Here is a 27,992-nt window from a genome sequence, read left to right as displayed (position 1 = left end):
AAACTTTTAGGGTAATGGATATGTTCACTATATTAAGTGTGGTGATGGTTTTATGAATGTGAATATATGTCAAAACTCATCACACTGTACATTTTGAGTATGTGCAGTTTATTTTATGTCAATTATACTGCAAAAAAAAAAAGTAATGGGAAACTTTAGAAGCTTCTACTAGATGGTCCTTTGGACAAAAGGATTACTGTATTTTACATAGTTGTTAGTAAACTAAGAGAATGCTTTACATCCAGGCAAAAACTATAAATTCTTTAGGGATGTAAATCCGTGCAGTCTTTATTACTGAGGGGAGTTTAGGATTGTCACTTCTTCCATCCCAACCCCTCATCCCTGCTAATGCCTAAAGGAAGATCCCCTCTGTGACAGCGGCTGCTGCTAAAGGCAGACTATTGAGTGAGACAAAGATCTGCACACAACAGGCATTTATTGTGGTTTTCTGGATTTTTTAGTTCATCAGGACAGATGATATCTCTTGAATAAGGTCCATAGGCTAAAGACTTATTCTATGAATTATAACATAGGGATGTTACAAATCAAAAAATCTGCCACACTTGTCATATTGAATTGCTGCTGATCTCCCAGCAATCTGCTGTGTATTCTCAAAAGGCCATTTCCCTAAATCTTATTCTAGACATGAGGATCGATGGTGTGAATGCAATCACTCCTGTTTGTGGGGTCAGCATTTTCCAGGTCTACTCTAAGACTCAGTTAAGACAGAGACAACATAAGAGCAGAGCACTTGGAGGAGGTGAGGAAACCCAGTTTCCAGCCTCTTGACCTACTGAATCAGAAATTCTGGGCTTAAAGAAGCCCTCCAGGTAATTCTGATATATTCAAGTGTGAGAATCACTGACGTCCAGAATCTTTAGCCTGGAGAAGTGTCTCTTTCCTCAGCTCTTAGTGCTGTGTAAGTATTAAAATAAAATTAAGTATTTTCCACAAAAGACCCCAGAAACCATCTGTCCACACAATCAGCCAATGACTCATTGTACAAGTTCTATCTACTAAGCCTTGCTCACATTTCTAAGCACCTGCTGGAAACCTTCTCCACGGATGTCTCCCTGGGATCCCAGACTCAGGATTTTTCCTCCCCCAGCTGTTACCAGCTTCTGAATAGGTAAGTGGCATTACCATTCACCAGTCCGGGAACGTTGGTACTCTCTTCAAATCCTCCCATGTCTTTACTCTTCACATAAAATCACCAGATCCTATTGATTCTAAATCTTCATTGTCTCTGCTTTCCCACATGTAAGGGCTTTCTAGGTGTATTGGGTTTTGCTAACCACTTTACATACATTACTTTACTTAGTTCCCACAGCAAACCATGGAAGGCAATACTATTATCATCTCCATCTTACATGGAACAAACCAAGGTTTAGAGAGGTAGAGGAACTTCCCTGGAATCATGTGGCTATGATATTTCAAAGGCAGATCTTGAACTTAAATCTGTCTGGAACTGAAGTCAAATTCACCATTATTCTCCTAGTGATGGTTTCTAACTAGTACCCAGCCTTCATTTCATCCTTTATAAATGTCTTAGGGGCTCTTGGCAGGAAGAGTGTGCATCCCAACACTCTGAAGTCTTCAATGAAACTTCACTGCCTAAAGAATGATTCTAAACCCTTGGTGCCTAAGGCCCACCACACTCAAGCTCCTCTCTCTCCCCCATCTTGCCTCCTACTCTATGCCTCCAACCTACAACACACACTACGCTTTGAATCTGTTATTTCTCAGCTCTTCACCCGAAATGAATGACCTTCACCAATCACCTGGAGATTGGTACTTACCACTCAGGTTTTCCCACTGTTTTAAAAGATGGTAAATAAAAACCACACCAGTACCTGTCAGTTAAGGTAAATTTATGATGAAATTGAGGAATACCTCCCTTGGTGACCAAGTGTGGAATATTGTAGCATTTTTCACAAATATTCCATGCTGCTCCCGGGGGGTGGTGGGGGGGGATTATCCCTTCCTTACCCCTTAGAGAAAACTTAGCCATATGATTGACTTTGGCCAATGGAACTGGGCAGAAGAGCCTTGGATCACTTCCCAGCAGAAGTTTTAAGGGCTAATGGATGGTTCACTGAGCTCCTCCCTGCCAGGAGATAAATAGCAATGTTTCAGTTAGGGCCCCCTGCTCCATCAGCATGGGTCCCAGAGTAAAGGTAAGATGGGATAGAGCCACATCCAACCCATAATGGACATATAGCAGAAATAAGAAATAAACTTTGAAGCCTCAGAGCTTTTCAGGGTTTTGTTGTTGAAACACAATCCTGACTAAATAAATAGGGACTTTTTTTTCAATCTACTTTGAATGGACTAATCAGCCCAAGTCTGCATCCCTGACATCAAAAGCAGTAGAACTGGGCCGATGGGGTGGGTGTGTTCCGTGTAATGAGAAGAGGCTTTATCTGACTGAGCCTTGGCCCCTCCCTGGGGCAAGTTACTAGATGGGACCTCAGTCCAGCCAAGCCACAACCTAGACAGGTAATCACTATCCCAACCACCAGTACCACAACTGGGAGATGAGCACCATCTATGAAAATCTCCTACCAGAGGCCGAGACACAAGAGGGGAGAGCTCTGTCTGTGTTTCTTCCAACAGGATTCTGTTTGAGAAGCCTTGATGTCAAGCACTCAATGCAATTGGCTCAGCTGACTAAGGCAGCTGGGAGGAAGTTAGTATGTGCTGCTTCTTCGACCTGAGCCAGCACACCCCAGAATGCTGAGCAAGACTAAAGCCAGGGGATTGAGAGGAACCTCCCCCGTCATCCCCTACCCCCCCCCCCCCCCCCCCCACCACACACACACCTGTCTTGGTTGATGAGGCTCTAAGCACGGAAAACACTGAAAGACTCCTGACTTCTGGGGCAGCCTAGTTGCTGGCTTCCTCAGGGTTGCTCACATGTTCTTTTCACCTCTGATCCAGTGATCTCCTCTGCACTTTCTGTAATAACTTCCCCAGGATTGCCTGCAGTAACATTGAACTTGCTCCTGAAGGTCAGCTCTAATGACACTTCCTCCACAAGGCCTTTCTTCATCCAACTGTCACCTTTCTCTTCATTCTGCAAAGTAGAGGGCACTGTGCCAGATTGATTGAATTCCACATCCTATTGTCCACAGCAATACCCTTGAGTATCACAGCATTTATCATAATGGAGCAAGAACATCCCACACATTCTCTCTTAGTTTTTAAACCTAGCATTGATTGACCAAAGTCAATTTAACCTAACATTTCAAATGAAGCATGACATTAGCTTTAAGCTTAGTTGCTAAGGGATGACCTCATTATAATCCCAAAATCCAAAACCTCATATTAACCAGCTTGACTCATTGTAAATTTTGTTCCCTTAAGAGAGAGAATCATCACTAAGACTCAGGCATGTACTCAGTATTTAGGGAGTGAACAATAAGAAGAATTGCATGACAATCACTTTGTAAAAGTATAGTGTCTTCCAATCCTAAAAAAAAAAAAAAAAAGTTCAGGTCCCACGATGATGTGAATATACTTGGCAAGGATATGAAGCAGCTGAAACTCTTATGAGGGCTGGTTAGAGTGGAAATTGGAACTTTTTTACTTTGGAAGGAACTTCATACTTTGGACTTGAGCACTATCTACTGAAGCTGAACATACATATGTCATGACCTAGCAGTTCTTTTCCTAGCTATCTTCACTACAAAGTGTGTACATATTCACTAGAAGATATGTACAAGGATACTCACAGCAGTATTATTTTTAACAGCCCCAAATTGGAAACAACTCAAATGTCCATCAGTAGCAAAATGAATAAGCAAATTATGGTATATTTATAAATTATACTACTATACAATGAAGAGAATGAATAAATAATGCTACATACAACAGCATGAATAAACCTCACAAATATAATGTTGAACAGAAGAAGCTGGAAACAAAGAAAAAAAAAATACTGTGTGACTCCATTCATACAAAGTTCAAAACCAGGAAAAACTAATCTGTGGTTAACTTCAGATTCAGGTTACTTAAGGAAGTGAGAGTAACTGGGAGTCACTTACTATAATGCTTTTTTTCTTGGTATACATATATTACATGTCCACACTTATATTGGCTTTGAAAAAAATTCATTATGCTATAAACTTGTGATGCACTTTTCTGAACGTGTGTCATACTTCAAAATACAGCTAAAATTTTAATGGTTTCCAAGGATAGGGGTTTATTTTACTCCAAAAAGATTAGAGGTAAAAGTAGTGAACCAGAATGGTTTCTCACCAATGGCATTGAGAAAGAATCCAAGCTTCTGTCATTATGCTCCTTCATGCTCAGCATGTGAATTTTATCCTCAAGGTTGCAAGTTGCCTGTGACACTTCTAGGCATTGTATCTGCATTAGGGGAAGGCAGGAGGCAGAAGTCCAGAAGCCAAAGAACACACCAACCAAGTCTAAGTCTGCAGAATTGTGGATACTTTTTTTTTTTTTTTTAACTCATTTCTGCAGTTTTCAGAAGTTCCACAATCATATGGATTAATGTTATTTTTAAAAGAAAGCTTGGCTTATTGGATGAGAATAAAGTAAAATCATGTTCTGATTTTGACTTCAAGCCCTCTAAAGGTAATTCGCAGGGTTTCCCATTGGGCAGAATGATTGTAGAATCCCTTCTATGTCCATAGGGGCAGAAAAGTAGCCTTGCACTTACTCTTGGGAGGGTGCAGAACAATGTATTGCTCCTTGATAGATATTATACGGTGCATACAAAGACCTTGTGTGGGGGCCCCTAAATGCTATTCTTTGGGAGCAGAGGTGTTTCTGACCTGAAATGACTTGGGGAAAATGGCAGCGTCCCACACAGCCAGGGATTGGTGTGTAGGAGTCTGCCGCTGCTGTTCAACACTCGGATGCATATTTTATCCATTTTCTGGAGCTCTGCAGGGTAGAACTTAGCTCAGAATAATTAAGGAGAAATGCAAATCAAGAAATAAGCTTGGTTATAGTTTAATTCACTGAAAGAAGACAAAAGTAAAAAGCAGGATAAATTATTTTCAGCAGAGTTGATTTCCTGAAAGATACGATTGATCACCATTTTTTTTCCTAAGAAAACCACCTTTGAAATAGCTTGTGCTTTGGATGAGTCTAGCTTATTCGTCCGCTCTGAATGATAATCCTTGACCCGGAGGCTTCAATCCTTCACTCACCTTCAGTCATTACTTCCTGAGACAACTTGCTTTACCAACAAACTCCATGGGAGCTTCTGCTTGAAGGATGCAAACTTTTCTCCCTCTGCCTTAAGGTCCAAAAACCATTTGGAGATAGTCCTCCAATTTTCCAGTGAGGAGAAGTGGGAAGTTGATGCATGGTGGTTCTGAATTACGAGAAGGGAAATTGTGTTAAGGAACCAAAAACTTATATGATTTTCAGACTTTATTTTCAAAAATATTTATTTACTGCCCACTTTGTATGAATGTAGGCTAAAACCTGGGGTAACCTGGGGTATTCAGAGAAAATCTGTCCCACTATAAAAGCCCTCCACAGTACACCTCTCCTTCCCTCCCACATAACTATATTGATCTTTGAACCCCTCTAAGGCATCAGGCTATTTCTCACCTCCTCATCTTTACTCTACATCAGGAACACTCTTCTCTTCCCTCTTCCTGCCCCAGAGCCCACACCCCTCAATTTGGCCAACTTTTACTCAATCACCAGGTCTTAGTTTCCACATTTCTTCTAAGAAAGCCCACCTAAGGCCTCCCAAGTTCCTCTGCCTAAAATTTCATTTAGAACTTCCTTCTACTGAGTAAACTTAAAAGGGAACAAGGAGACAAAAACAGTACATCATTTATGACTCTGTCTCAGGAGGCTTGCTTATTCCACACACTAATGACATAAGGCTAACATTTCTTATTATTTGGTCACAGCAAACAGATAGATATGTCCTCTCCCTAGTCTGTGATCCGATGATTCTTCTGGCCTATATGCTGATTACCAATATCTATGTTCCTGTCTTGGTCTCCTTGAAAGGAGGGATTACGTCTTACTCATCTTGGTTCCCAGCAGGAATCAGCATGGTGTCCTGACACGGAAGATGTTAAAAAACACATCTAAACTGAATACAGTTAAATGTAATTACACTGAATTGACTCTAAATTAAACTAGGTACCATGAAGGAGTTTCTATTCAATCTTCCCAGCTGGGTTTTTAAAAGGTGATAAGAGTTCATAGTAAATATGGACATAATGCATACTTTCTCATGACAGATCCATGGCAAACTCTAGGCCAAATAGTGAAGTTGTGCCTTTAAAACCAAAGCATTTTTATAGAAACAAAAACTTGGAAGTCGATGAGTATCTATCAATAACAAACTAGCTTAAGATTAATTTTTCCAGGGGCACCTGGGTGGCATAGTCAGTTAAGCGTCCAACTTCTGATTTTGGCTCAGGTCGTGATCTCATGGTCATGAAATGGAGCCCCAGGTCAGGCTCTGCGCTGAACTGTCTTTCTCTTTCACTCTCGTTCTGCCCCTTCCCTGCTCACTTGCTCTCTAAAAATAAAAAAATAAAAAGATTTCTCTTTCCAGTGTACTATAATTGGACATTAAAATACTGATGTGAATCTGTTGATGTCAGAAGATAGAGCTTTAAGTGACAAAAGCAGGTTATGTAACAGTAATTTTAGTTGCATTTAAAAAATGCGTGTGGGGGGCACTTGGGTGGCTCAGTCCGTTAAGCATCCGACTTTGGCTCAGGTCATGACCTCTAGGTTCATGAGTTTGAGCCTCACGTCAGGGTCTGTGCTGACAGCTCAGAGCCTGGAGCCTGCTTCAGATTCTGTGTCTCCCTCTCTCTCTCTGCCCCTCCCCACTTGCATTCTGTCTCTCTTTCTGTCTCAAAAACAAATAAAATGTTAAAAATTAAAAAAAAAAAAAATGTGTGTGTGTGTGTGTGTGTGCGCGTCCAAAGAAAAAGAGAAAAGCCTACGAGGATGCATACCAAATGTTAAATTGCTTCTGAGTGGTGACATTAAGGATAATTTATCTTTTGTTCTAAATACTTTTCCTGAGTGTTTGCAACGAGTAAAAACAGGAAAATATTAAACTTGCATTGGAGACACAGTGGTCATGGATAGCATAACTACATGCCAAGTTGTGTGTGAGGCCCATGTGCTATTCTGAGGGCCACACTTAGTTCTTTCACTGTAAGAGTCCCTGCGGTACAGCTCAATTGGTAACAGCTGAAGTTTTTGCTATCATTATAGGTCAGGCATTCTAAGGACTTTACATACATTCTTTCATTTACATGTCACAACAACCCTTCCCTGCTTTATTTTTCTGTATAGCACTGATCACTTTCTGAAACTAAACAGTGTACTTACTTATCTCTTGTACTGTGTGTCATTCCTCTCATTTGAATGCAAATTTCCGGAGGGCAGCAATGTTTGATCACTGCTGGCTCCCTGGTACCTAGAGCAGTGCTTGGTACTTAATTAGTCCTCAAATGAGTGTATGAGCAACCTTATGACATAATAACTGGTACTATTCCTGTCTTACTATGAGGACTCTGTAAGAGGCGGAACAGTTTGCCCAACTTGCTATGAAGGTACAGAGCTCCATCTCCATGATTCCCGGATGTGTGTTCTCAACCACTCTTTCTCATCAGTGACAACAAATCCTTGAATGGATGTCCTCCTCCCACATGCAGTCAACCCATGAGAGAGATAGTGAGATGCCACAGAAGAATTTGCAAGTGTGGTTTCCTTGTGTTAAATTAGTAAGATCTTTATGTAATAGATAATGTTCTATCATCTGCAACAGTCATCGTAACAGGCATGATATTCTTCAGATCAAAAGGAGGAGGAACAGGGCTTAAAAATCGAATCAATTATTTACCAAATGAAGAAAAAATCTATAGCCTGGGAAATGGTCTTAAGGCAACATTTTTTCTTAATGGTAATGTAAGCAACTGGACTGAATAACCCTCCAAGGACAGGATTTAGGGAAGCCCAGTGCTAATGCAGAGAGAAAGTACTTAGAGCAGTAAACCCAAATGTTTGGGCCCATGGCTTGTCATGGCAGTTTAATAATGCTGGTCATTAAGATCATTCACATAATTTGCCTTGATCACCAAACAACCTTTTGAGTGTCATAGGGCTTCCCCGGGGGGAAAATATGTTAATTCTCCTCAGGGGCCTAGAGAGAGAATCCTGTGACCAGCAGAGATGTGGTCATCAGTCCCTTTGATAATTTGATTTCTCACTATAAATTAAGCAAATGGTGTTCTAAATTACTTAATAAGTCTTTTGTGGGTTCGATTAATGTGGGTGAGTCCCTCTGAACCTAACAACCCTTGGGAGCTCTGACAAATCCAGTTCCTAGATCTTCAATGGGAAAGCAAGCTCTGAATTGTAATGACACTTCTGGCCACACACACACCCCTGCTAAGACACACACATGCACGCACGCACACACACACACACACACACACAATCACACATATGAAATATTTACAACATGCAGATGCACACACAAACACACTCACATACACACCTATGAGGGCCTGTTTGGCAGGCAACCTCCCTAGATGACATCATTACTTCACCTTCTCTGTAACTGAAAAATCATGCAGTTGAAAAGATATGAAACATTTCCTTCAAATGTGCTTATATTTCTTCATCTTTGATGGTTGCCAACCTGTCAACCATCAGGGTGAGGAGACTCTGTTCAGCACAATGTCAGCCCGGCTATGATAGCAGTTCCACCCCACCCTCCACAGTTCTGGGCTAGATGGTCCTAATGGCAACCAGTCAGCAGGGGCTGCTCCCCTGAAATAGAAAGTGAGTAGGGCCATAGGATTCCTGGGCAGAGCTGGGGAGGAGACAAAAAACAAAAACCACCTTTTCTTCTACCTACACCAAGCACTTTCTCTGCGGGAGCTGAGAGTTGGCAAAGGCCAGCTCAGGGGGCCTTCATGAAATCTTCCATTTAATGTTAAAAAACATAATACCCAAGCACATGAAAAGCCAATTCTTTGAGATTGCCATTGTGTCTACTCTCCATACCTGTTACTTCTTGTAAACTCATCTAGAATAAAACAAAAAGTCCTTATTTGGCTGTTAAGCTCATTATGGACTTGTTCCCAGCTCCTCTCTGACTGTATTCATAGCATTCTCTCTCCCTTGCTATTCCACTATGGCCTTCATGGCCTCAATGGTCTTCCAACACCCCCATACTCCTGCCTCAGGACTTCTACACTTGCTGTTCCTCTGTGTGGAATACTCTTCTCCCGAGGACATCCATGTGGCTCACCCCATCATTTCCTTCAGGTCTTTACTAAAATATCATCCTATCAGAGATATTTCCATCATACCTAAAATACATAGCAGCCTCTACCTCTTATTACTTTTTATTCTCTTACTCTTATTTTTTCCTGGTTCTTATTCCCCATTGACAGGCTATATATCTATTTATTGTCTGTCTTCCTCCACTAGAATATAAGCTCCTTGAAAGCAGGGATTTTGTCTGATCTGATAACTATCATTTCCTTAGGGCCTAGAAGAGTGCCCAGCCCATCGTAAGTACTCAATAAACATGTGTTGAATGAATTAATGAATGAATTATGCTTCTCCTTCCCCATTTTCCTTTGTCCTAATTACCCACTGCCTCTGAAGTTATCAAATCCTCAAATAATATGTTGACTCTAGAAGGGTGTCATTCTTCCTGAAGTGCCTAACATGCAGTAAAGTCCTCCACAGTGCCAGGAAGTCCACCACAAAGTCTGGGAGCTCCAGTTAGGTTGAGAAAGAACTTTCAAACATTACCTAGTTCTACACAAATCTACTAAGGGAAGACACTAAGGGAATTCTAAAACCATTCTGAGGGGTAATGGCCAAATTCACTCTGGGGAAATGAGTGTTCTTTGGTTTAGAGAATTGATTTAGTGGCCTTTTTAGTTCTGCAAAGAGAGGCCTAGAATCTGGGCAGAATGGAAGAGGCTGAGGTAGGAGGGAAAAATTTTCTCTCATTCTATTATACAAAATGTCTATATTGGTAAGAGAGGCTTTTGTATTTTGACATTTTCAGCTTCCTTGCAAGCTGATAGTAAAAAAAAAAAAAAAAAAAAAAAAAAAGTTTGAGCAGAATCTAGAAACTTAAAGAATAAAGTAGCATGGAGAGGTTAGTCTGTTCAGTGTGGCTGGAAGACCGAGCTGGAGAAGAGATCCAAAGGGGCTCCTAGCACTGTTAGATGCCTCACATTCAGCTTTACTTTGTTTCATGATCTATGAAGAAATTTCCCTCACTAAACCCAACTCTTGAGCAAAAGGTGTGTTAACCACTACCAGCTTTAGCCTTGTGTTAACACTGCCTTAAGGAATCAATGGAGCACTGTGTCAATATTTCGGGATGATCAAATAGGATGAAGGAAGGATGAAGATGTAGTGGTGAGGTAGCTAGAGGTCATGGAGAAGAACGCAGAAGCAGGAGATCAGCAATGTCAACCAGGAGAATGTAATCATCTATAGAAGTTCTTGGAAATTTGGGATAGGAAACAATTTCTTTAAGTCCATATGATATCAGTATTGGATAGTAAAGTAAAAGGTACTCTGAAAGAATGGAGGATTTAAGGACTTTTGGGTCATCCTGCATCACAGAATTCAGACTTGAACCTCAATGGTTATCTACTTTTCCAACTTTACTTACTCATGGAAATCTTTTCATCAAATGAATTATTATATGAAACCCAATGTGTAAAACAGATTAATATTGAGCTGCCATGATGAAATAGGACAGGGGACAGAATTTATGCCCACTCGGTTTTCCTGTTGGATCCCACAGTGGCCATCAGGCAAGTCTGTGGAATCCCAGCACTTCAGGAACACAGTTTCAAAACCACGAATCTAGAACCCAAATCTTTAATATTTCCGGCAATTGATCATTCATCCTAACTCTGAGGGCTCATTACTGCTAAGCAGCATGTCCCTGAGCCAATCATCACTGATGGGCGTTCTTCCATCTTTTGAACCAAATTCGTCAACCTTGGGACTCCCTACCAGTCCTAGTATAAAAATCAAAGTAAGCTTTATTCCTCTTAGAGATAACGCTTCAAACCTTTAAAGATCTCTTACCTCCTTCCTTAATCATCTTTGCTCCAAGTTAGACATTCTTAATCCCCCATCTATTCTGAAACTGTAGTTCATATACTGTTTTGGGATTTGAAATTATTGATATCACTTGCAAAAAACAAACTCAGCATAGAAAAGGAGTTCATTTCCAACCAAAACAGAAGCACCAAGAGGGACACAATCACAAACACTTTGAGGATACTAAGGAAAAAGGAAAGGTGTTGATCTCCTCTTCAGAAAGCAGCCCAGAAAGCGTGTTCCCTCCTGCACTTTAAAAAGGGGACTGGAACTCAGCACCCGTGTCATTCAACTCAGGGATGTGCCTGGGATCACTCTGGCAATCACCATATCAGGGACATGAGCGGATGGACTCAGTTCTTACTATTATTACACTCCCCAGCAGTTGAGCTCAGGGACACAGGACAGTAAGTGCCCAGCACGGGCTTATTTTTGCTAGTCTTGATCACGTGCATATCCACAAAGCTACTGACCCTTGGATACGGTCATGAGATCTATTAACTAAAAATAAATGGAGTGCCTGGGTGGCTCAGTCGGTTAAGCATTCGGCTCAGGTCATGACCTCACAATTCGTGAGTTCAAGCCCACGTCAGGCTCTGTGCTGACAGCTTAGAGCCTGGAGCCTGCTTCAGATTCTATGTCTCCCTCTCCCTCTGCCCCTCCCCAGCTTGTGCTCTCTCTCTCTCAAAAATAAACAAACATTAAAAAAAATAAGTGAGATTCTGGAACCATGATTCAACAACCACCAGTTGTTTTGCTGCAGAATGATAGTATCATTTAGTAATAATCAACAGATTGATGATTTGCATTGGTTTTGGTGGAGGCTGACGGAGGCAGGGGAGTAGGGCTAGTTGTATATCTGGAAAGTGCCTATGTGACCAGTTCACTGGCCCAACACCACCAGAAACAAAACTTGGGCTTCCTGGTATCACAATGCCTCACATGCACACTGGTGGTGGTTTGAGGCCTGGAGACTTTGGACAGAATGCGTAACCCAACGGTGGGAGCACAAACAAGGCTGCACTTGAGATACCAGAACCCCTTGATGGCCTAACATTCCTCTGTGCAGCTGAACTATATCCTTTGCCTGTGACGAAGCTCTTTGTTGAATATGAACTGAGTCCTGTGAGTCCTTTCAGCAGTTGAACACTTGAGATCATTGGTGGGTAATTAACACAGTAAAGATAAGAAGTGACTTCCAACACAGGCCACTCTGGAGCCTGAAGGATGCTTCTGACAGGAGAGTGTTAGTGTTTGGTGCTTAAGGCACACAATTTTGTAAGTGGGTATGATGAAGTAAGATACTTCAGTTCTGTTGCACGTTATGGAAGCATCTCCAGAAAAAACAGCAGGAATGCATTTTGATTTGCTTCAGTAGAAAAATCCTTCCATCTTTGACCAAGAACGTACCTGTCCAGGGTTGTGCAGGTGTGTATGCAAACAAAGAAGGACCACAGTGTTAACCCTCATTTCTTCTTCTTTTTCCCAAAACTCCTTTATTTTGGCCCTATACCTCTGAGAGGAAGCATTGTGGTTTCATGTATTAAAGTCTTTTCTTCACAAATAAGATGTTACCGACTCTTTGGAATCCTAATTAAGGTCATCGGTACTGAAGAAGGAATCAAAGGTAAACCCAAGACAGCATCAACAACAAAACTGACATTTGGGAAGGAAGTCAGTTCAGGAGGGAAGAAAATATTTATGTATGAATGTCTGCCTGCATATGTACAGGTGTATGGGGGAGAGTGCGTATGTATATACACACACATATAATTTTCACAAATCACATATATATGGAAAACATGATCTCTGATACAAAATGAAACATCTTTTTATCCTCCTGGCTCAGGATTTGAGCTGTATCTAAATCCACACTCTGCCACCTGCCGGCTGTGAGTGTGAACTAGTTATTTAACTGCTCTGAGACTGGTTTCCTCATCTATGAAATGGCAGTGATTTTTACTGTGCGAGGTCCTGATGAAGATTAAAAGAGATGAGGTATGAGCTCTGCATGTTATTAAACTAATAAGTACCATTGACAGATTTGCAGAGGAGCAATTTTGACAAAATTTGCTGACTTCCTTTCTTTGCTCTGAGGGTTTGTGTTATGTGAGTGGGAAGGACAAGAAGAAGGAAAAATGAACTCAAAACAAGGGCCAGGAGGAAGGAATTGCTTGAGGATGTAAGGAAAAAGCATTAACTTCACTTCGCTTGTCTCCACTGGAATAATTCCCTAGAAACCCACCCACTGGAAATCTATCAGTCAACAGATGGAGGCAGCTGAAACATGGACCTTCTGAGCCCAGAGTCCTATCTTCCACCACACACATGGAGTCAGATATGGGAGGACCACTTACGGGACGTGATGGAGGATTGGCTTTAAAGAGGATCTCCGAAGTCCCTTGTCTGGATGTTTTACAAACTACAAAATGCTGTGACATTTCATATGCTTATTTAATCTGATGTTTACAATTATCCCAAGAGAAAGGCATAACTAAAGAATTTGAGTTAAAACCTGGAAAGAGCTGAATCAAGCTTCAACCTTAGTTCTTCCCATTATTCTGACTCTCCCCTTCATACCAGAGCTGCCAACTTGATGGCAGATGCTGCTGGTGCCCTGTCCCATTTACCTCCAACTCACCCCCAGCGCACTTGAGTGTACCAACAGCTGCATTAGGCAGTTGTCTGGTGACAATTCTGCACTAGATGACTTTCTTTCTCATTTCCTTTGTCTGAGGGCTTTCTGGAGACTGCAGGAGTTTGCAAGGAACACACCTGGAAAAGTGGGGGTGGGGGGGGCAGTGGATGGGAACCTAATGCCCCCTGGATCAACCTTCAACCAACAGGGATTGGACAGAGTGGTTAAATGCCAGCTTCTGGAATGTTCTGGGTGGTTTCCAGGGTACCACCAGCACAAGTGAGCCCCAGTTGCTCAGAGTGGCAATACCCCACTCATAAAACATGTCCTTTATTGGCTCTTCCCCCTTCCTGTCTTACTTTCCCCACTTCCTCCCGTGTGCTTCCCAGAATTCCTTCCTGTGTAAACAACCAGCACTGCATCTTTATCTCCAGGTCTACTTTTGGAAGAACCCAAGCTGAGACAAATTCTAAAATTCATGTGGTTGCTACTACTGTTCCTGTTTTTAATTACATGACATTCTCACCAAAAAAGTAATAATGCCCATGGGTTGCTGATGAGTCAGAACCTGATGGTAACACTTTTAAGTCTTGACAAAAGTGAAGAGAACATTCTCAACAAAGCACTACATTGTTCCTTCTATTTCACTAAGTATCCACTTTGTCCATAGCTGCTCTCATTTTAAAGCAGAGTTGTGATGGTTTTGGAGGGGCTCTACCAATGCAGTTACAGATCCAGTTTGGATTTTCTAGCTGTGAATCAAGAGAATTTAGAACAGATCTCAAAAGTAGGATATGATTTCCTAATTACAAGAAAAGAAAGAAATGAATTCATAATTTAAAAAATCTATAAATAAGATCAAAGTATTTACATTATTGAAAACAAGAGCAATCATCTCAAAATGCCTTCTAGATTTATCAACTTGGCACACATATTTTAGGAAGAATTCAGGAGATTTCAATATAGTATCTAAAAATGACCAACTATTTCATTTTGGCAAAAAGAGATTCCCAGCTTCCTGTAGTTGACTGTAACTATGGGATAAAAGTGTTCAGATTTTAAAAGACGCATGTAAAATTCTTATGTGAAAGTTAGTCGTGACACAACCCACTGAAGCGTGATGGTCATTTACTCGGCCGTCTGTCCCAGTCCAGAGATGCAGGGCTCATAAGTTATATGTAATAAGTTCATATAACAGGTTTTGTTTTATAGACTCTAGCCATTTATTTAGCAAATGGAAATTTCTAATACCTAGCTCTTGTCTACATTTAAAATTTCAGGGAAAAGAGACTTATGTCCTACAGTACATATTATTACAAAAGAGTTCGTTATCATCTGTGAACAATTAAAACTCCTTCTCTAATGATTAGAATCCAACATCCGTTAATGGAGTGAGATGACATCTTTCTTATGGAAAAAGCCCATGTTTCTTGTCAGAGAAGGATATCCTGTCTGTCCATCACGAATAAAACAGGTGGAAGACCACTTCTCTATTCTGGTGCCCAAATCAGGTATAAATTCTTTTAGTTTAGGGGAGAACGCAAACATACATAAAGCAAAGGGTAGAAGTTGTTTTTCCATCGTCTTTACTCAAACGCTACCTAGAAAGTCAAGGTTTCCTTGGTGGTTTTGCTCACGTGCTGATCACTGTGCATGTAGCTATCATTAGTGCGAATGTATGGGAGACGTTTTGATTATATAGCACCCAAAGGAAAGAACAATAGACCCCCAAAATTTGAATTATTCTTCTTGCAAACTCTGAAAGCCAACAATCACTTGTGCCTTGCAGAATCTGGGGGCTCAATCCCCAGGTGCAAAGTACATTTTCCAGGTTTCTCCAGGGCAAAGGCAGGGTGAACACCCTCATTAAACCTGTGCCTGATGATGAAGAGCAACTGTCCACTTTCAGCATTAATGAAGAGAAGCCTCTGGTTATTGTAGTCCAACAGAATGCCCACCCTGGCGGGATGCTCTGTCACATGCACATCGCTCACAATGCCACTGTAGAAGAATGTGTATCTGAAATGAAACAGAATGGGGAATTAAAAACTGGAAATCTTGAAAGACCATGGTGAAGAAGATCACTTGGTGATAACTAATTTTTCAGTTATTAATTTCAGTACACAGTGAGTTCCAATAATGTTATCCCAATTCCTTTAACCAGATCCCTCCTAGATGCTAAAATGCATAGCTCATCTCAACAGACAAACACTTTTAATAATTTTGCTCCTTCTACATTAGGAGGCGGTCCCAGAATAACCAGCATATGCCTCCCTTGTGATTTTTCTCAACATTCTAATTCTTTCCCAGCTGCCCACATGTTTTAACTACCGCATTCATGGTGTCATTCTTTTGAATAAAACTCCTTTGAGGCTGCCATGTATTTTTAAAAGTACTGCAGGCTTGCCTTCCATAAAATGTATTACTTTTACAGCTTAAAAATTTCTTAAGTAACTTACATAAGGGCCTTTATGAAGTTTAAGAAAAATTTCATTATTTTTGCCCAACTTCATCCTTTGTATATGCCCCCCCGCCCCAGACAAACTTTCCTTTTTATCTTCTGAATGTTTTTTTGCAGCCTTGCAGCTCAGGTGTGTTGCCTCTAATTTCTCTCTTCAATTCAAATAAATTCAACTCAACAAGTATTCACTGGGCATGTCTGTGAGTCCAGCACTTTACTAGGCCCTCTGGGGGCTACGAAGGACCACAGAGTACTGTCCTTGCCCTTGGGGAACCCAGACCCTCCTGACCATGGAGGAAAACTCTGTTGATCACTTAAAAGTGGGCTATGGGTGAGGCTCCGTCTCAGGGCAGAGATTGGTAAAGTGTTTATACACACATTTAATGGACCTGTTTGGTTGTGAAAGGACAGGTTAAAGAGCAGGCTAGGAAGGGGAAATCGCTCAACAGAAGAGGCTAAATTTCTCTGGGCAAAAAGTAACCCAAGTTTGGTGTTTTCTCCTGGAAGTCTTAGAAGCAGAGGCTGGGGCCCTGAAAGTGGGAGAAGGGAAAAAATGAGATAGAAGCGATGAGGGAAAGATCAGTGGGGATGGTCTGAGGAGTGGAAGCACAGCGGCACTGGTGTGGCAGAGAAAGCCAAGGACCCTTAAGGCCTATGACGTCAGTGTTAAGGGCCCAGAAGCTTGAGTACAGGTGTGTTTTGGGAATGGGAAGCTAGCAACTTCCCTGCAGAATAAACACCATGTGAGACGGCAGAGCTTCACGGGGATGTGAAAGTAAGCAAGGCGTACACAGCGATAAAGGACCTTTTCAATGTCTTGCCAGTGAGAGATCTGACAGAACAATAAGAATCTCGGGAAGCCCTGGAAGCCACAGAGAAGACCAAGGTTGCAAGTGGCAGTGACTGGGAACAGCAGCGTAGGCTGGGACTCTTACAGAAGGCTTTGGGAGCAGATGAGCTCATATTCAGCAAAAAGGAACAGTTGGAACTAGACATAGGTGGGAAAGAGGAAGGGGATCCAACCAGCAGGGACAGCATAAGCAATGACGAGGTGGCAAAATAAGCCCATTGGTCATAGAGAACAGCACCATCTGTCCGACAGGTTCGGAGAGGACATGTGAGTGACTGTGAGGATATTACATGAATAAGTAAAGTCAGGGGCCAGGAACTAGACCTGCCCTGTCCATCACAATTGCCACTAGCCACATGTGGCCACTTAAGTTAAAATTAAAATGATATAAAATTCAATGTCCAATTCTGCAGTCCTCGTAGCCATATTTCAAGTGTTCAAAAGCCATCTGTGACACCATTTTTCTATCTTCATAGAATTTTTTATTGCATACCACTGGTCTAGAGAGTTCTGAATGCCCTACTGAGCTATTTTCCCCAAGTCATGCTTAGAAGGCCCCTGGTGCTCACAGGCCCAGCCCCAGTCAGTCCCTGAGCTAGTCCCCACCATAGAGGCCAAGGAGGGAGAGACATTCCTCAAAGCCTTGGCTCCACCAGTTCTGCAGGGCCTGGAATCTGCCCTGCCCTGCCCTGCCCTGCTTCCACCTCCATTTCCTATCCAGCATATCAGTTCCTTCTCTAGCCTCCACTCTGGCCTGAAACCAAGCCTGTCTGCCTGGAGCCCTCTTCCCTGCCCAGCTTTTGCCTGCCCCTTCTTGGGACTGCTGGTGTCTTTCGGACAAAGATCGAAACTTGATTCTAGATACCCGTGTAACTCTGGAACTGCTCTACTGGGGCCCCCACGTCCCGGTGGGCTCACCTCTGTGAATCTCACTACTGGCCAAGACTGAGTCCAGCCCCTTTTGGTCATGATGGTTTACTCCCCTTGGGTCTCCTCATCCTTCCCCCTTCCTGGTCATATTATTCCTGGATTCCTGTCTTGACTGTGGTCCCATCTACAAACTGTAGATGTTTGTAGATTTTTGAGCAAAAACACAAGGGACATGATGGAAATGATATTCTAGAAATATTTGCCAGTTGCAACACACAGGATAGTGTGGCATGGGTGCAGACCTCGCCCTGGAAGGTACAGGCATAGTAGCTGTGGTGGAGGAGGTGAAAAGGCTGTGAACTAGGGGAGAAAGTATAGGAGTGGGCAGGAAGAAGTCCAGTTGATTCTATGTCCTCAGACCCTCTCCATTTCTCCTTTCCACCTATAATATCTTAAACCTTAGATTCTACCGAAGTAGTATCAAGAGTAATACAGTTTGGTTTAAAATCATGAAGCCTGAAAAGTGAAACAGAGAGGGGTCTGCTACAGTGGTTATCACAGCGCCTTAAGGTGGGGTGCTCTATTTGAAACATGAAATGAAGGCACTCAAGGCTTGACCTCTCTGTGCTGTGACCACACAGACAGGCACACTCTTCCTCCCGGAACCCACAGAGCCTACCCTGGGCCTGAAAGAGCCGAAGACCAAACTTGTTGAACCTGTTGACAAGATACAATTCTGTTTTCTAGAGTCTAGAAATTTGTTACTGGAGGCTAATCTATGGTTTTGGGGTTTCAAAGATTCAAGTGTTGGGGCGCCTGGGTGGCTCAGTTAGTGAAGCATCTGACTCTTGATTTCAGCTCAGGTCATGATTTCACAATTAGTTAAGTTCAAGCCCTGCACCAGGCCCATGCTGACCCTGCAGAGCCTGCTTGAGATCTCTCTCTCTCTCTCTCTCTCTCTCTCTCTCTCTCTGTGCCCTTCCCTAGCTCATGTTCTCTCTCTCTCTCTCTTTCAAAATAAATAAACTTTTTTAAAATGTTAAGAAATAAATAAATAAAAAGATTCAAGTCCCTAAGGAAATTTTCACGAAATCACTATCTGGTTCATGAAATCAATATCTGGTTCCAGCTCTAAATCTACTCATTATAATTTCTGGGTTTGAGAGATTTTAAACTCCAGGCAGGGGCTAGGCCCTTAAGCATTGCACAGCAATGAACATCAATTATCATAATTGCTCTGACTTGATGAAATGTGACTTTAAATAGCTCTTGGAGATAGTGTCCTTATGAACCATGTCAGAAAATCAAACTCTGTCAAATAGGATACAGGGAGGAATGTGCAGCCAGAGATATGCAAAATCCCAATCTGTGGGCCTTTTTCTGGGAACTTGTGAGCACTGAAGTCTTCCTTTTTAAAGCATTACATTTGAATAATGCCTCACATTTTCCTGATACTTTACAATTTCAAGACTCTCCCCTGTACCTGACTTCATGTGATCCTCACAACCCAAAAATGCAGCAGACCAGGCATCCCTGTCCCTTGACAAGATAGATGAGGTCTATTAGGTATGCTCAAAGGGTTCACTGACTCCTGGTGAGTAGCCAACGGGAGGCTAATCAAGGATGGGGCCAGGACTAAAGTCAGGTTTCTAATAAAGACCACCCTGTGAGCATATTCAGACCATTCCATGCTTGCCTCATCTCTCTGAGACTAACACAGGTTATGGTGTTTACCATAGTAACCAACCAAACAAAACTACAACTAATACAGTTAGCAAACTTTTTCTGTAAAGGGTCACATAGTAAATATTTTAGGCTCTGGGGGTCACTGGTTGCTGTTATGACTAGTCAGCTCTGCCATTGACATGCAAAAGTAGCCACAGACAATATGTAAACTAATGAGCATGACTGTATTACAATAATACTATCAGTAAAATCTTACAAAAACAGGCCGTGGTCCTATTTGACCTGTAGGCTATAGTTTGCCAATTCCTGATATGGACCAATGAGAGGGGTATCGGGGACTCACTTCTTTTCTCACTCCTGTTGATTCCGCTGGGGAGGAAGCTTTTTAGTACTACCCTTGTCACCTCCTCCACCCTCAGGTGAGTTTAGAAGGAGAAATTGGCCATGCGTGGCATAGAGGTCACTCCTCACTATCTTTGGAGAATGAGCTGACTGATGAAACATACTTCCTTTTTTGTTTCTCCAGGGACAAACTCTGCCATGCAGGGTGGGGAAGGTGGCATGGCCGGGTGAAATCTATTAATAGGGTTCAATGTAAGAAATCTCCTTTCCTCAGGTATGAATCACATTCACTAAAGTTGGCTTCCTCAGTAATCAGACTAACAGTTTAGTCTTCATATGTTTGACTCTTTTGTTTTCTTTCTTTGTCGGCTCAGACTTGGACAGGGAAGTAAGATACTACTTGTTAGGTGCCTCAGAGACCTCTGCCTACACATTAACTCATAACACTTTGACCAAGAAGGGAAGCAAGGCTCCAGCTTACCTCTGTGGCTCAGAGCAGTGCATGTACCACGAAGTCTCCCCTTGTCCCAGGGTACCAGCCTGCACAGCTGAACGGGAGCAGATGCCAAGTCGGTAAGCTGGGCAGTCTGTGACTGTGGTTTCCCAGTAATGCTGGCCACAGGCAGGCAGCTCCTCACCCAGCACTGAGGGGATTCTGCAGACAAAGTGGATCACTTAAGCCTAGCACAGGTATCACCAGCTTTGATCTCCTAAACATCCACATTCACACAGTTGCACACAGTTTAGGCAGGATTCTATCCTTGGAAACTGCTGGAATTTGACTAGAGACATTTGTTGTCCATTGTGCCCCCAACTTTGAGCTCATTGCCACAGAACTGCACAAATTTTCAACATGCATTCAACATATTTCTGCTGCCACATACACCATGCATGTATAGTATACTGCATCTCTTGAAGGAGCTAAGAGCCAGGAAATAATTAGAATAATGGCAGGGGAAAAAAAGACATGGCACCATCTCTGTTTTCAGGGAGAGTGAGGAAATACAAGGGAGGAAGGTGGGGAGGTCCAAGAGAACATAACTTGCAAAGTTTTTTTCCAAAACATCAAGAGAAGAGGAAGAAAAGGAGGAGGAGGTAGGGGAGGAGTCTCCAAAATCTTCTTTAACAATGAGTTCCGGTGTTTGCTGACCTTACTGGGCACAGAGACCAAACGAGGTGCAGCTCTTAAATGGCAAGACAGCCGGTGAGGCCAGAGCAGAGTGTAGAACTGATCAGGAGTGATGAGTGTGCTTTGTAGAAGCTGTGGTCAACAGTCTTTGGGACTCTGGCCTCTTTGGATTGTAGTAGGGGCACCGGAGAGGTTATTGAAAGGTCTCCTTTTGTCTCACCTTAGCTATTTTTGTAACAGGCACCGTGAAATGAACCCAAGCACTTTCAACTGCTGATGGGTGACCTTGTTTGCATGAAGTACTCAATCCTGCTTTGAAATGGCTGAGACAGCAAGGAAGCATTTTTAATTTAAGCAGTGTTAATATTCAGTCAGCACCCTCTCCTTTTTAACAGATGAGAAAATGATTAATGCAAAGGAATGTATTTCACTTTCTCGTGTCTTTACCCAACAACCTCCTTTCAAAGAGGTGGATACTGACAGGCCCTTGCTCTCTGAGCAAAGCCTGGCTGCCTGATATTTATGGGCTAATTTTCAGGTTAATAATAAATAAAGGTCTATGAAATACATTACAGTTACCATCAGTTACCATCTATGAACTCTAACCAACTTCCAGTCTATTTTTTTTCTTTTTGATTTTTTGAAAAATCAGAAAAAGAAAAGCCCAATCTATTTCTTAAATCTTTTTTTCCTCTGAATTCACTTATTTGTATATTTTTTAGCACCTACAACATTCCAGGCCCCATGCTAGATACTGGGAATTCAAAGATGCAGAATACAGGGCTGCTCCTTGAGGATTATTCAAGACAGAGTGGCTAACAAACAATCCACCTGCGCTCAGACCTTTTCACAGGTAAGATCAAAGGGCGCTGGGGCCCAGAGAAGACTTCCAGGAGCAGCTAGCACTTGAGCTGGGCCATGCGCTGTAGTGAATACGGTGAACAGCAACCAGAAGGGAAAACCACACAGGTCATTGCTGGCAGCCACAGTGAGGGACTGAGGGCTTGCCGGCAGCCATGTGGGAGGCACATCCACGCCAACAGCTGCCTGTGTCTCACATGTTTTACACTTTTCAAAAGTCTTCACATACTTTCTCCCATTTGACCATTTGCCCCTCACAATGACCGTGACAGATCGCAAGCAAATTGCAGATCAGTCTCCCCATGGGGCCCTCGGCTTTTGGCTCTTTAGTACTCCTTTTTCTGGGAGCTCCTGGGTGGGGAGGGACAAGAAAGTCTGAAACTCTGAAAGTCCTCCCTGTGGCCAGAATCAGAAACTCAACAAAATGTCATTCTCCTCTCTTCAAAACCTGGTCTGCTATTGAAAATAACAGAAGAATTTAGCCTAGACTCTTTTTTTCATTAAATCAGAGATGGTACCTGAAAACAGCCTATGTTTTAAGCAAAACCATCTGTGCTTGTGTTTGCAATACAAATACTGACACTTACTCCAACTTAGGAACTACTGGCACTTTCTCCCTAGTGATGAGCCGTACCCGAACCGTATGGGTGTGCTCGTGATGATATTCGGTACTATACTCCCAGGTATGTCCATTAAACCAAGAACATGCGCAGGCAAGGCCACACCAGGGCGACACCCCTCTCAGAACACTCAACTTACTCCGTCAGCCGTCTCCTCTCAGCGAAGCTGATCACTGTCCCATTTGAGGAAATCTGCAGGGCAGGATGAGCCGTTTCTCGCAACAGAAGAAATCGGGTTCCTATTGCAGTTATGAACATAAGATTATAAGATGACCACAATAGTAAGTGCTGTCCCTGGGCCAAGCCCCACATTTCAGACTGCAGTCTCCCTCTCCCCTGACATCAAAATGCCCTGCTCAGTGTCTTCAGATCCACAAGCTGGAAATCTCATCCATGACAAACAAGGCCTGGGTGAGTGCTAATGACCACGTGCCTGCACCTGGTGCTGCGGTGCGCCTCGCATAGTCGAGCTCCCTCTGCTATGCAAACTGTGCTCCTCTGGCCGGCAACATCACGTGGAAACTGGCTAGAAATGCAGAAGCTCAGGCCCGTCCCGACCTCCTGAACCAAAATCTACATTTTCTCAGGCTCCTCGGGAGATTCACGCGCACATGAAAGTCTGAAGATGCACTGGTGTCAGCCGAGGGAGTGGTTCTAACAGTGGAAGATCCAGGCACCATATTAGGACTGGAGGGGAAATATTTCTGGGAAGGCAGCCCTCATGTCCTCTCCTGTAAACATCAGGCTGGCCCTGACCACATCACAAACAAGGCATGTGCACAAGTTTTTGCTGGTTAAGCAAATCACTTGATGTACCGCCCTCAATCTTCTGCCATCTTTGGGTCGAGGGTAAGATAAGAAAATGATCACCTTCGCATCTCTCACTTTTCACAATAATTGAGAACAGCCAAGTATTTTTTTATTGGCATCATTTGGCTATTTTCTCCAAAATGTCATTGAACAGCTTTATCACTTCCTTGAGTTATTCACTCATTTATTCAACAAACATTAATTGGCACAAACTATGTGCTAGGCACCAGAAATAAACAGAAGAATGAGACTGGAAGCTTGCTCAAAGAGTTTACAGTGTAATAAAATAAGAATATCCCCATCCCACTGTCCCTAACACACACTCAAAACATGCCCACTAATTATAGCACATTGAGAGCCAAACAAGAATCATCTGGGGGGATTAAAAACACATGTCAGAGCCCATATGCATCTCCAGATCAATCAGATCAGAGTCTCCATAAGTGGGGCCCCAACATCGGTCTTTTTTAAGTACCCTGACTGATGGCTAATGGGTAGCCAAGGTTGAGAACTTCTTAAACCAGAAATCTAAAAGAAATATCTTGGTCTTTAACCAATGTTGGGTCCTCATGCCAAGAACCTAGTCCAAGAGGTTGGAGCTTTAAGAAGTAGTCTTCTACAGTGTCTTCTCTAGGTGTTAGAAGGAAAGAAATGGAAATGCTTGGAAATAGTTCTCTGTGTGTGTATGAAAAAGAAGTACCTCTGGTGGAAATGAGGGCAGCTTCACTCTGCTCGCTTGCCCCAAATGCATTGATGGCTCTCACGTAGAAAAAGTAATTGTCATTGGGTTGGAGGTTAACTTTCAGCTGGAGTCCTTTAATTCCAGAGAAGGATCTAAACACAAAAGAAAAACTAATTTAAATACTGGGTCACACGCTAAACAACTCATCATATTTCAATCCTGGAGTGAATGAACATTTTTTATTAACAACAAATAACTCATTTTTCCCTTTTGGTGACCACCGAGTTAGCAAGCCCGATTCTACAAAATGTTTATGGTCCACTAAGATTACTTAATCAAATCACTTCTACCTTTGTCAACTTTGTCCAATATATGCCTTCCAGAATGCTCCTGAAATGAACCAAACTTTTTTTTTTTAATTCAGAAAACAGACTAATTTTGTGGTTAATGAGTCTGCAAGAATATATTACTTTATCAATTTCTGCCTAAGAGGGCATTTCTGGATTAAGATGATGTTAAGCCAATCTATAATACCACAGATCCTAATATCTAATTAGCAGATCCAGCATAGTGGAAAACTTAAGGTGAGTGATGATTTTGTACATGGCCATCATACAAAAGCCAGTCAAGTTATAGAAACAGAAGAGCCCTAAAGAATACAATATCTTTTAAAAAATATTTAAGTTTATTTACTTTGAGAGAAAGAGAGTAAGCAGGGAAGGGGCAGAGAGAGAGAGAGAGAGAGAGAGAGAGAGAGAGAATCCAAAGCAGGCTCCTCACTGTCAGCTTAGAGCCCGATGCGGGGCTTGATCCCACAACCCTGGGATCATGACCTGAGCTGGTATCAAGAGTCAGACGCTTAACCGACTGAGTAGCCTAGGCGCCCCTAGAAGACAGTATCTTGTAAAGCAAGTTTAGTCCAAGCAAGAAAAGCAAGTTCTAATTGCCAAATAAAATCCCCAAAGTTTCTGTTTCTAAATCTCCCATGTAGATTAAGATAAAAGGCTGGTAGTGGTATCTAAGTGGCAGCGGGCTTACAACAGCCCAACCATTTAAACACATACAGACTTGCTGGATTTGAACAGAGAGCTCTCAGAACTTGCTGGGGAGCTGAAGTAGTTTGTGCCTCTTTTCTATTCTCTTGATCTGCTTGATAGCATGACCCAGAGCATGTATACAAGTAAATTACACAAGTGCTCTGTTTTTTCAGCCTCTATTTGGAGAGGCTTTGGAGAGAGTTACAAGTTAGGCTCCTTACTAAGGAATTCCTAATTTGAGTGCTAATGCCAGGCTCTGTTCCCTGGAGATCTTGCCTTTGGATAATGGTCAGTGAAAACAATAGTACAATACCCTTCCTGCTCATTCTCAGAAGAAAGTTTTGTTTTTTTTTTTAATCCGTTTGCTTGTTTGTTTTTGTTTTTCTTTGTGTTTGTTATCAACAAATGTACTACAAAAGTGTTTGAATCAAAGATTTTTTTCAGGTCACTTCTACTTCTGTAGATTTATTTCACTTCTCAGTACCTGCCTTAGAGAACACCATGGAGAATCAGAAGAAGGAAAAAGCATCATTGATTGAAAAAACAAACTAATCAAAACGTTTTCAAAAGCAGGAAATATGTACAAAGTAACAATGCCCTCCCCCACCACGTCTAAAAGTGAAAAAACACCCCGTCTTCCTCAGAAAGAAGGGGACAGAGGAGGGGAGCAGACTGGGTCTATTTGTGTATATGCTATTTAGTGCCCTGTCTGGAAGAGACCGCTGGAGACTACTCAGATGTTATTGGTGGTTATTTCAGAACCTACCACCTGACCCAGCCCTCCACAAGCACTATCTTTAGATGCACAGGGGATCAATGAGCCACATGTTCACAGACAACTAATTATGCTTCAGTTAGTTAATGAAAACCCACGTCCTATGATTAAGAATGTAATTCCTGACTAATATCTAGCATATTATTCTGGGGTGGATATATTGCTTATCTTATTTGATTTGATGACTAAAGAGATGTTTTAAATGTATGCTAATTATAATAAGCTGTAAAATTATTGTCTCAGTAAGCACACTTGGGCCTGTACTGAATTAACTTCATTCACTCATGAAATAAATGTCTGTCAATCACTTGTGTGCCCAGACCCTGTTACCCTGAAGCCTGAGGGGCATTTAGCAAGACTAGGTGAGGAAATTTTAGTTTCAGAGAAGGGATAAAACATGCTGGCTTCATTTCATAACAATGAGATTGTTAAATACCAAAAATACTGATTTGGGGGAAGTGTTTGCCTTGAAGTTTTAGGAAGTTTGTCAAGGAAAGAATTCCAAATATATAATCAACTGCATCCTATGTCTCACCACTCATTTAAAGAATAAAGGTCTACACGGTATTGAAGTCAGAATATGGGATCAGATCCTGCTTTCAGTATGTGAACAGGCCATGCAGAGTTGATAGATATGCACGATGCCCTCATTGCATCTGTGAAATAAAAGCACTAGGCATGAGCACGAAAATGATGTGAAATGTCATAGAGTTTTATTGGTGACAAGTTGTCATCTTATGCTCCAGCACCAAGAACAAAGCAAAAAATCTCACATACAAATGGTTTATCTCCATGTCTTTTTACTTGTCTGACCTCATCACTTGAATGCCATAAAATTCCTCATATTAGCTTTCCTTGCTTTGTAGCCAAATAAAAACTTTTTTTAATGTTTATTTTTTTTTAGAGAGGGAGAGAGAGAGAGAAACACAGAGTGTGAGCAGGGGAGCGGCAGAGAGAGGGAGACACAGAATCTGAAGCAGGCTCCCGGCTCCAAGCTGTCAGCACAGAGCCTGACACAGGGCTCAAACTCACGAACCACATGATCATGACCCAAGCAGAAGTAGGGCGCTTAACGGACTGAACCACCCAGGGCCCCACCCAATAAAGACTTAAAAATTTGGAATTTGAAATCTGAAGAGTGGCACTCTTCCACAGATGATAATTTTTTTAATTGCAGAAACAAAAACATCATCACTGCAACCGAACCCACATGACTTATTCAAAGTGTAGTTTGCAGTAGGACCCAGATTCACAGAATATCCAAACTGAGGTAAGTGATTACACAACACATGGAACCACAGCAAGTTGTTGGTGCTTAGGTAAGAGGGATGTTAGCCTCATCAGTACTATGACTGATCTATGTGAGAAGTCTAAAGCCAAGAGTAAAATTCAAAAGACAATAAGAAATGTGAGTCAGATGGCCTCACTTTGGGTCATAAGTGTGGAATTCTCCCTACAAGAGCCATACTGCAGTGTAGGGGACAGCTCTCTATGTGCAGTTTTCAGGAATGTGAGGGCAAGGAAGCATCTAGAAACCCTGATGCATCAGCAATTAGCAGATTGCTGGTGGAGCATAAGCATGCTGAGGAGTACAATCCCACCTTTCTGTGCTCAGCAGGTCTTTGAAAGACTTTCAGCTGCTCATCTCTCCACTGGTAGAACAAACGACATTTGTTAAACTCCAGTGCTATAGAGAGAAACTTTCAAGGAGAACCACAGAAGTCCAAAAGGCTATGGTAAATCAGACTGTTCCCCTCTTCTGTTGTTTCAGAAGGCAAATGAGTGGAAGCCACTGGGAGCCAATGTCCGCCCAATATAAGGAAGGCCTTTGTAGCTTGAGACCTTTCACAAGGCAGTCTAAAGTTTGACACAACCTACCATACAGACAATGGGGCAAGAATCATTTTACGTGGGAATTGAAAAGGGTCTTCATGAAGTAAAAAACCATTAGGGACCTAATGCTCAATGAGAAAATATTAAAAGCATTCCTATAAGTTGGAGACATGGACATGAGGTTAAAAAAAGAAGTCACGCAGGGGCAACCTAACCTACCAAGAGTTCTAAATTACAAAGCTAAGGTAATGAAAACTGCATGGCACTGGGACATAAATAGATG

General features: G+C 42.1%; 1 protein-coding gene and 1 long non-coding RNA gene across 2 annotated transcripts in view; both read right to left on the bottom strand.

The window, feature by feature from the left end:
* Positions 1-419: 419 nt before the first annotated feature.
* Positions 420-5,869, bottom strand: LOC123607453. Its single transcript, XR_006716751.1, has 3 exons — positions 5,181-5,869; positions 4,261-4,371; positions 420-3,076 (listed from the first exon to the last, which is right to left on the bottom strand). It is a non-coding gene; the product is annotated as an uncharacterized LOC123607453 (long non-coding RNA).
* Positions 5,870-14,957: 9,088 nt separating this feature from the next.
* Positions 14,958-27,992, bottom strand: part of CMYA5 (cardiomyopathy associated 5) — an 89,852-nt gene continuing 76,817 nt past the window's right edge. The window contains exons 10-13 of the mRNA XM_045496675.1: positions 24,083-24,216; positions 22,712-22,811; positions 20,444-20,617; positions 14,958-15,772 (exon numbers count right to left, since the gene is read on the bottom strand). Of these exons, the coding sequence (XP_045352631.1) occupies positions 15,526-15,772; positions 20,444-20,617; positions 22,712-22,811; positions 24,083-24,216 (655 nt within the window). The 3' untranslated portion in view covers positions 14,958-15,525. The remainder of the gene's footprint in view (positions 15,773-20,443; positions 20,618-22,711; positions 22,812-24,082; positions 24,217-27,992) is intronic.

Source organism: Leopardus geoffroyi, chromosome A1, assembly GCF_018350155.1.
Source record: "Leopardus geoffroyi isolate Oge1 chromosome A1, O.geoffroyi_Oge1_pat1.0, whole genome shotgun sequence".
Lineage (NCBI taxonomy): Eukaryota > Metazoa > Chordata > Mammalia > Carnivora > Felidae > Leopardus > Leopardus geoffroyi.
The sequence above is the reverse complement of the archived record's forward strand: the minus strand, read 5'-3'. Positions and strand labels throughout refer to the sequence as shown.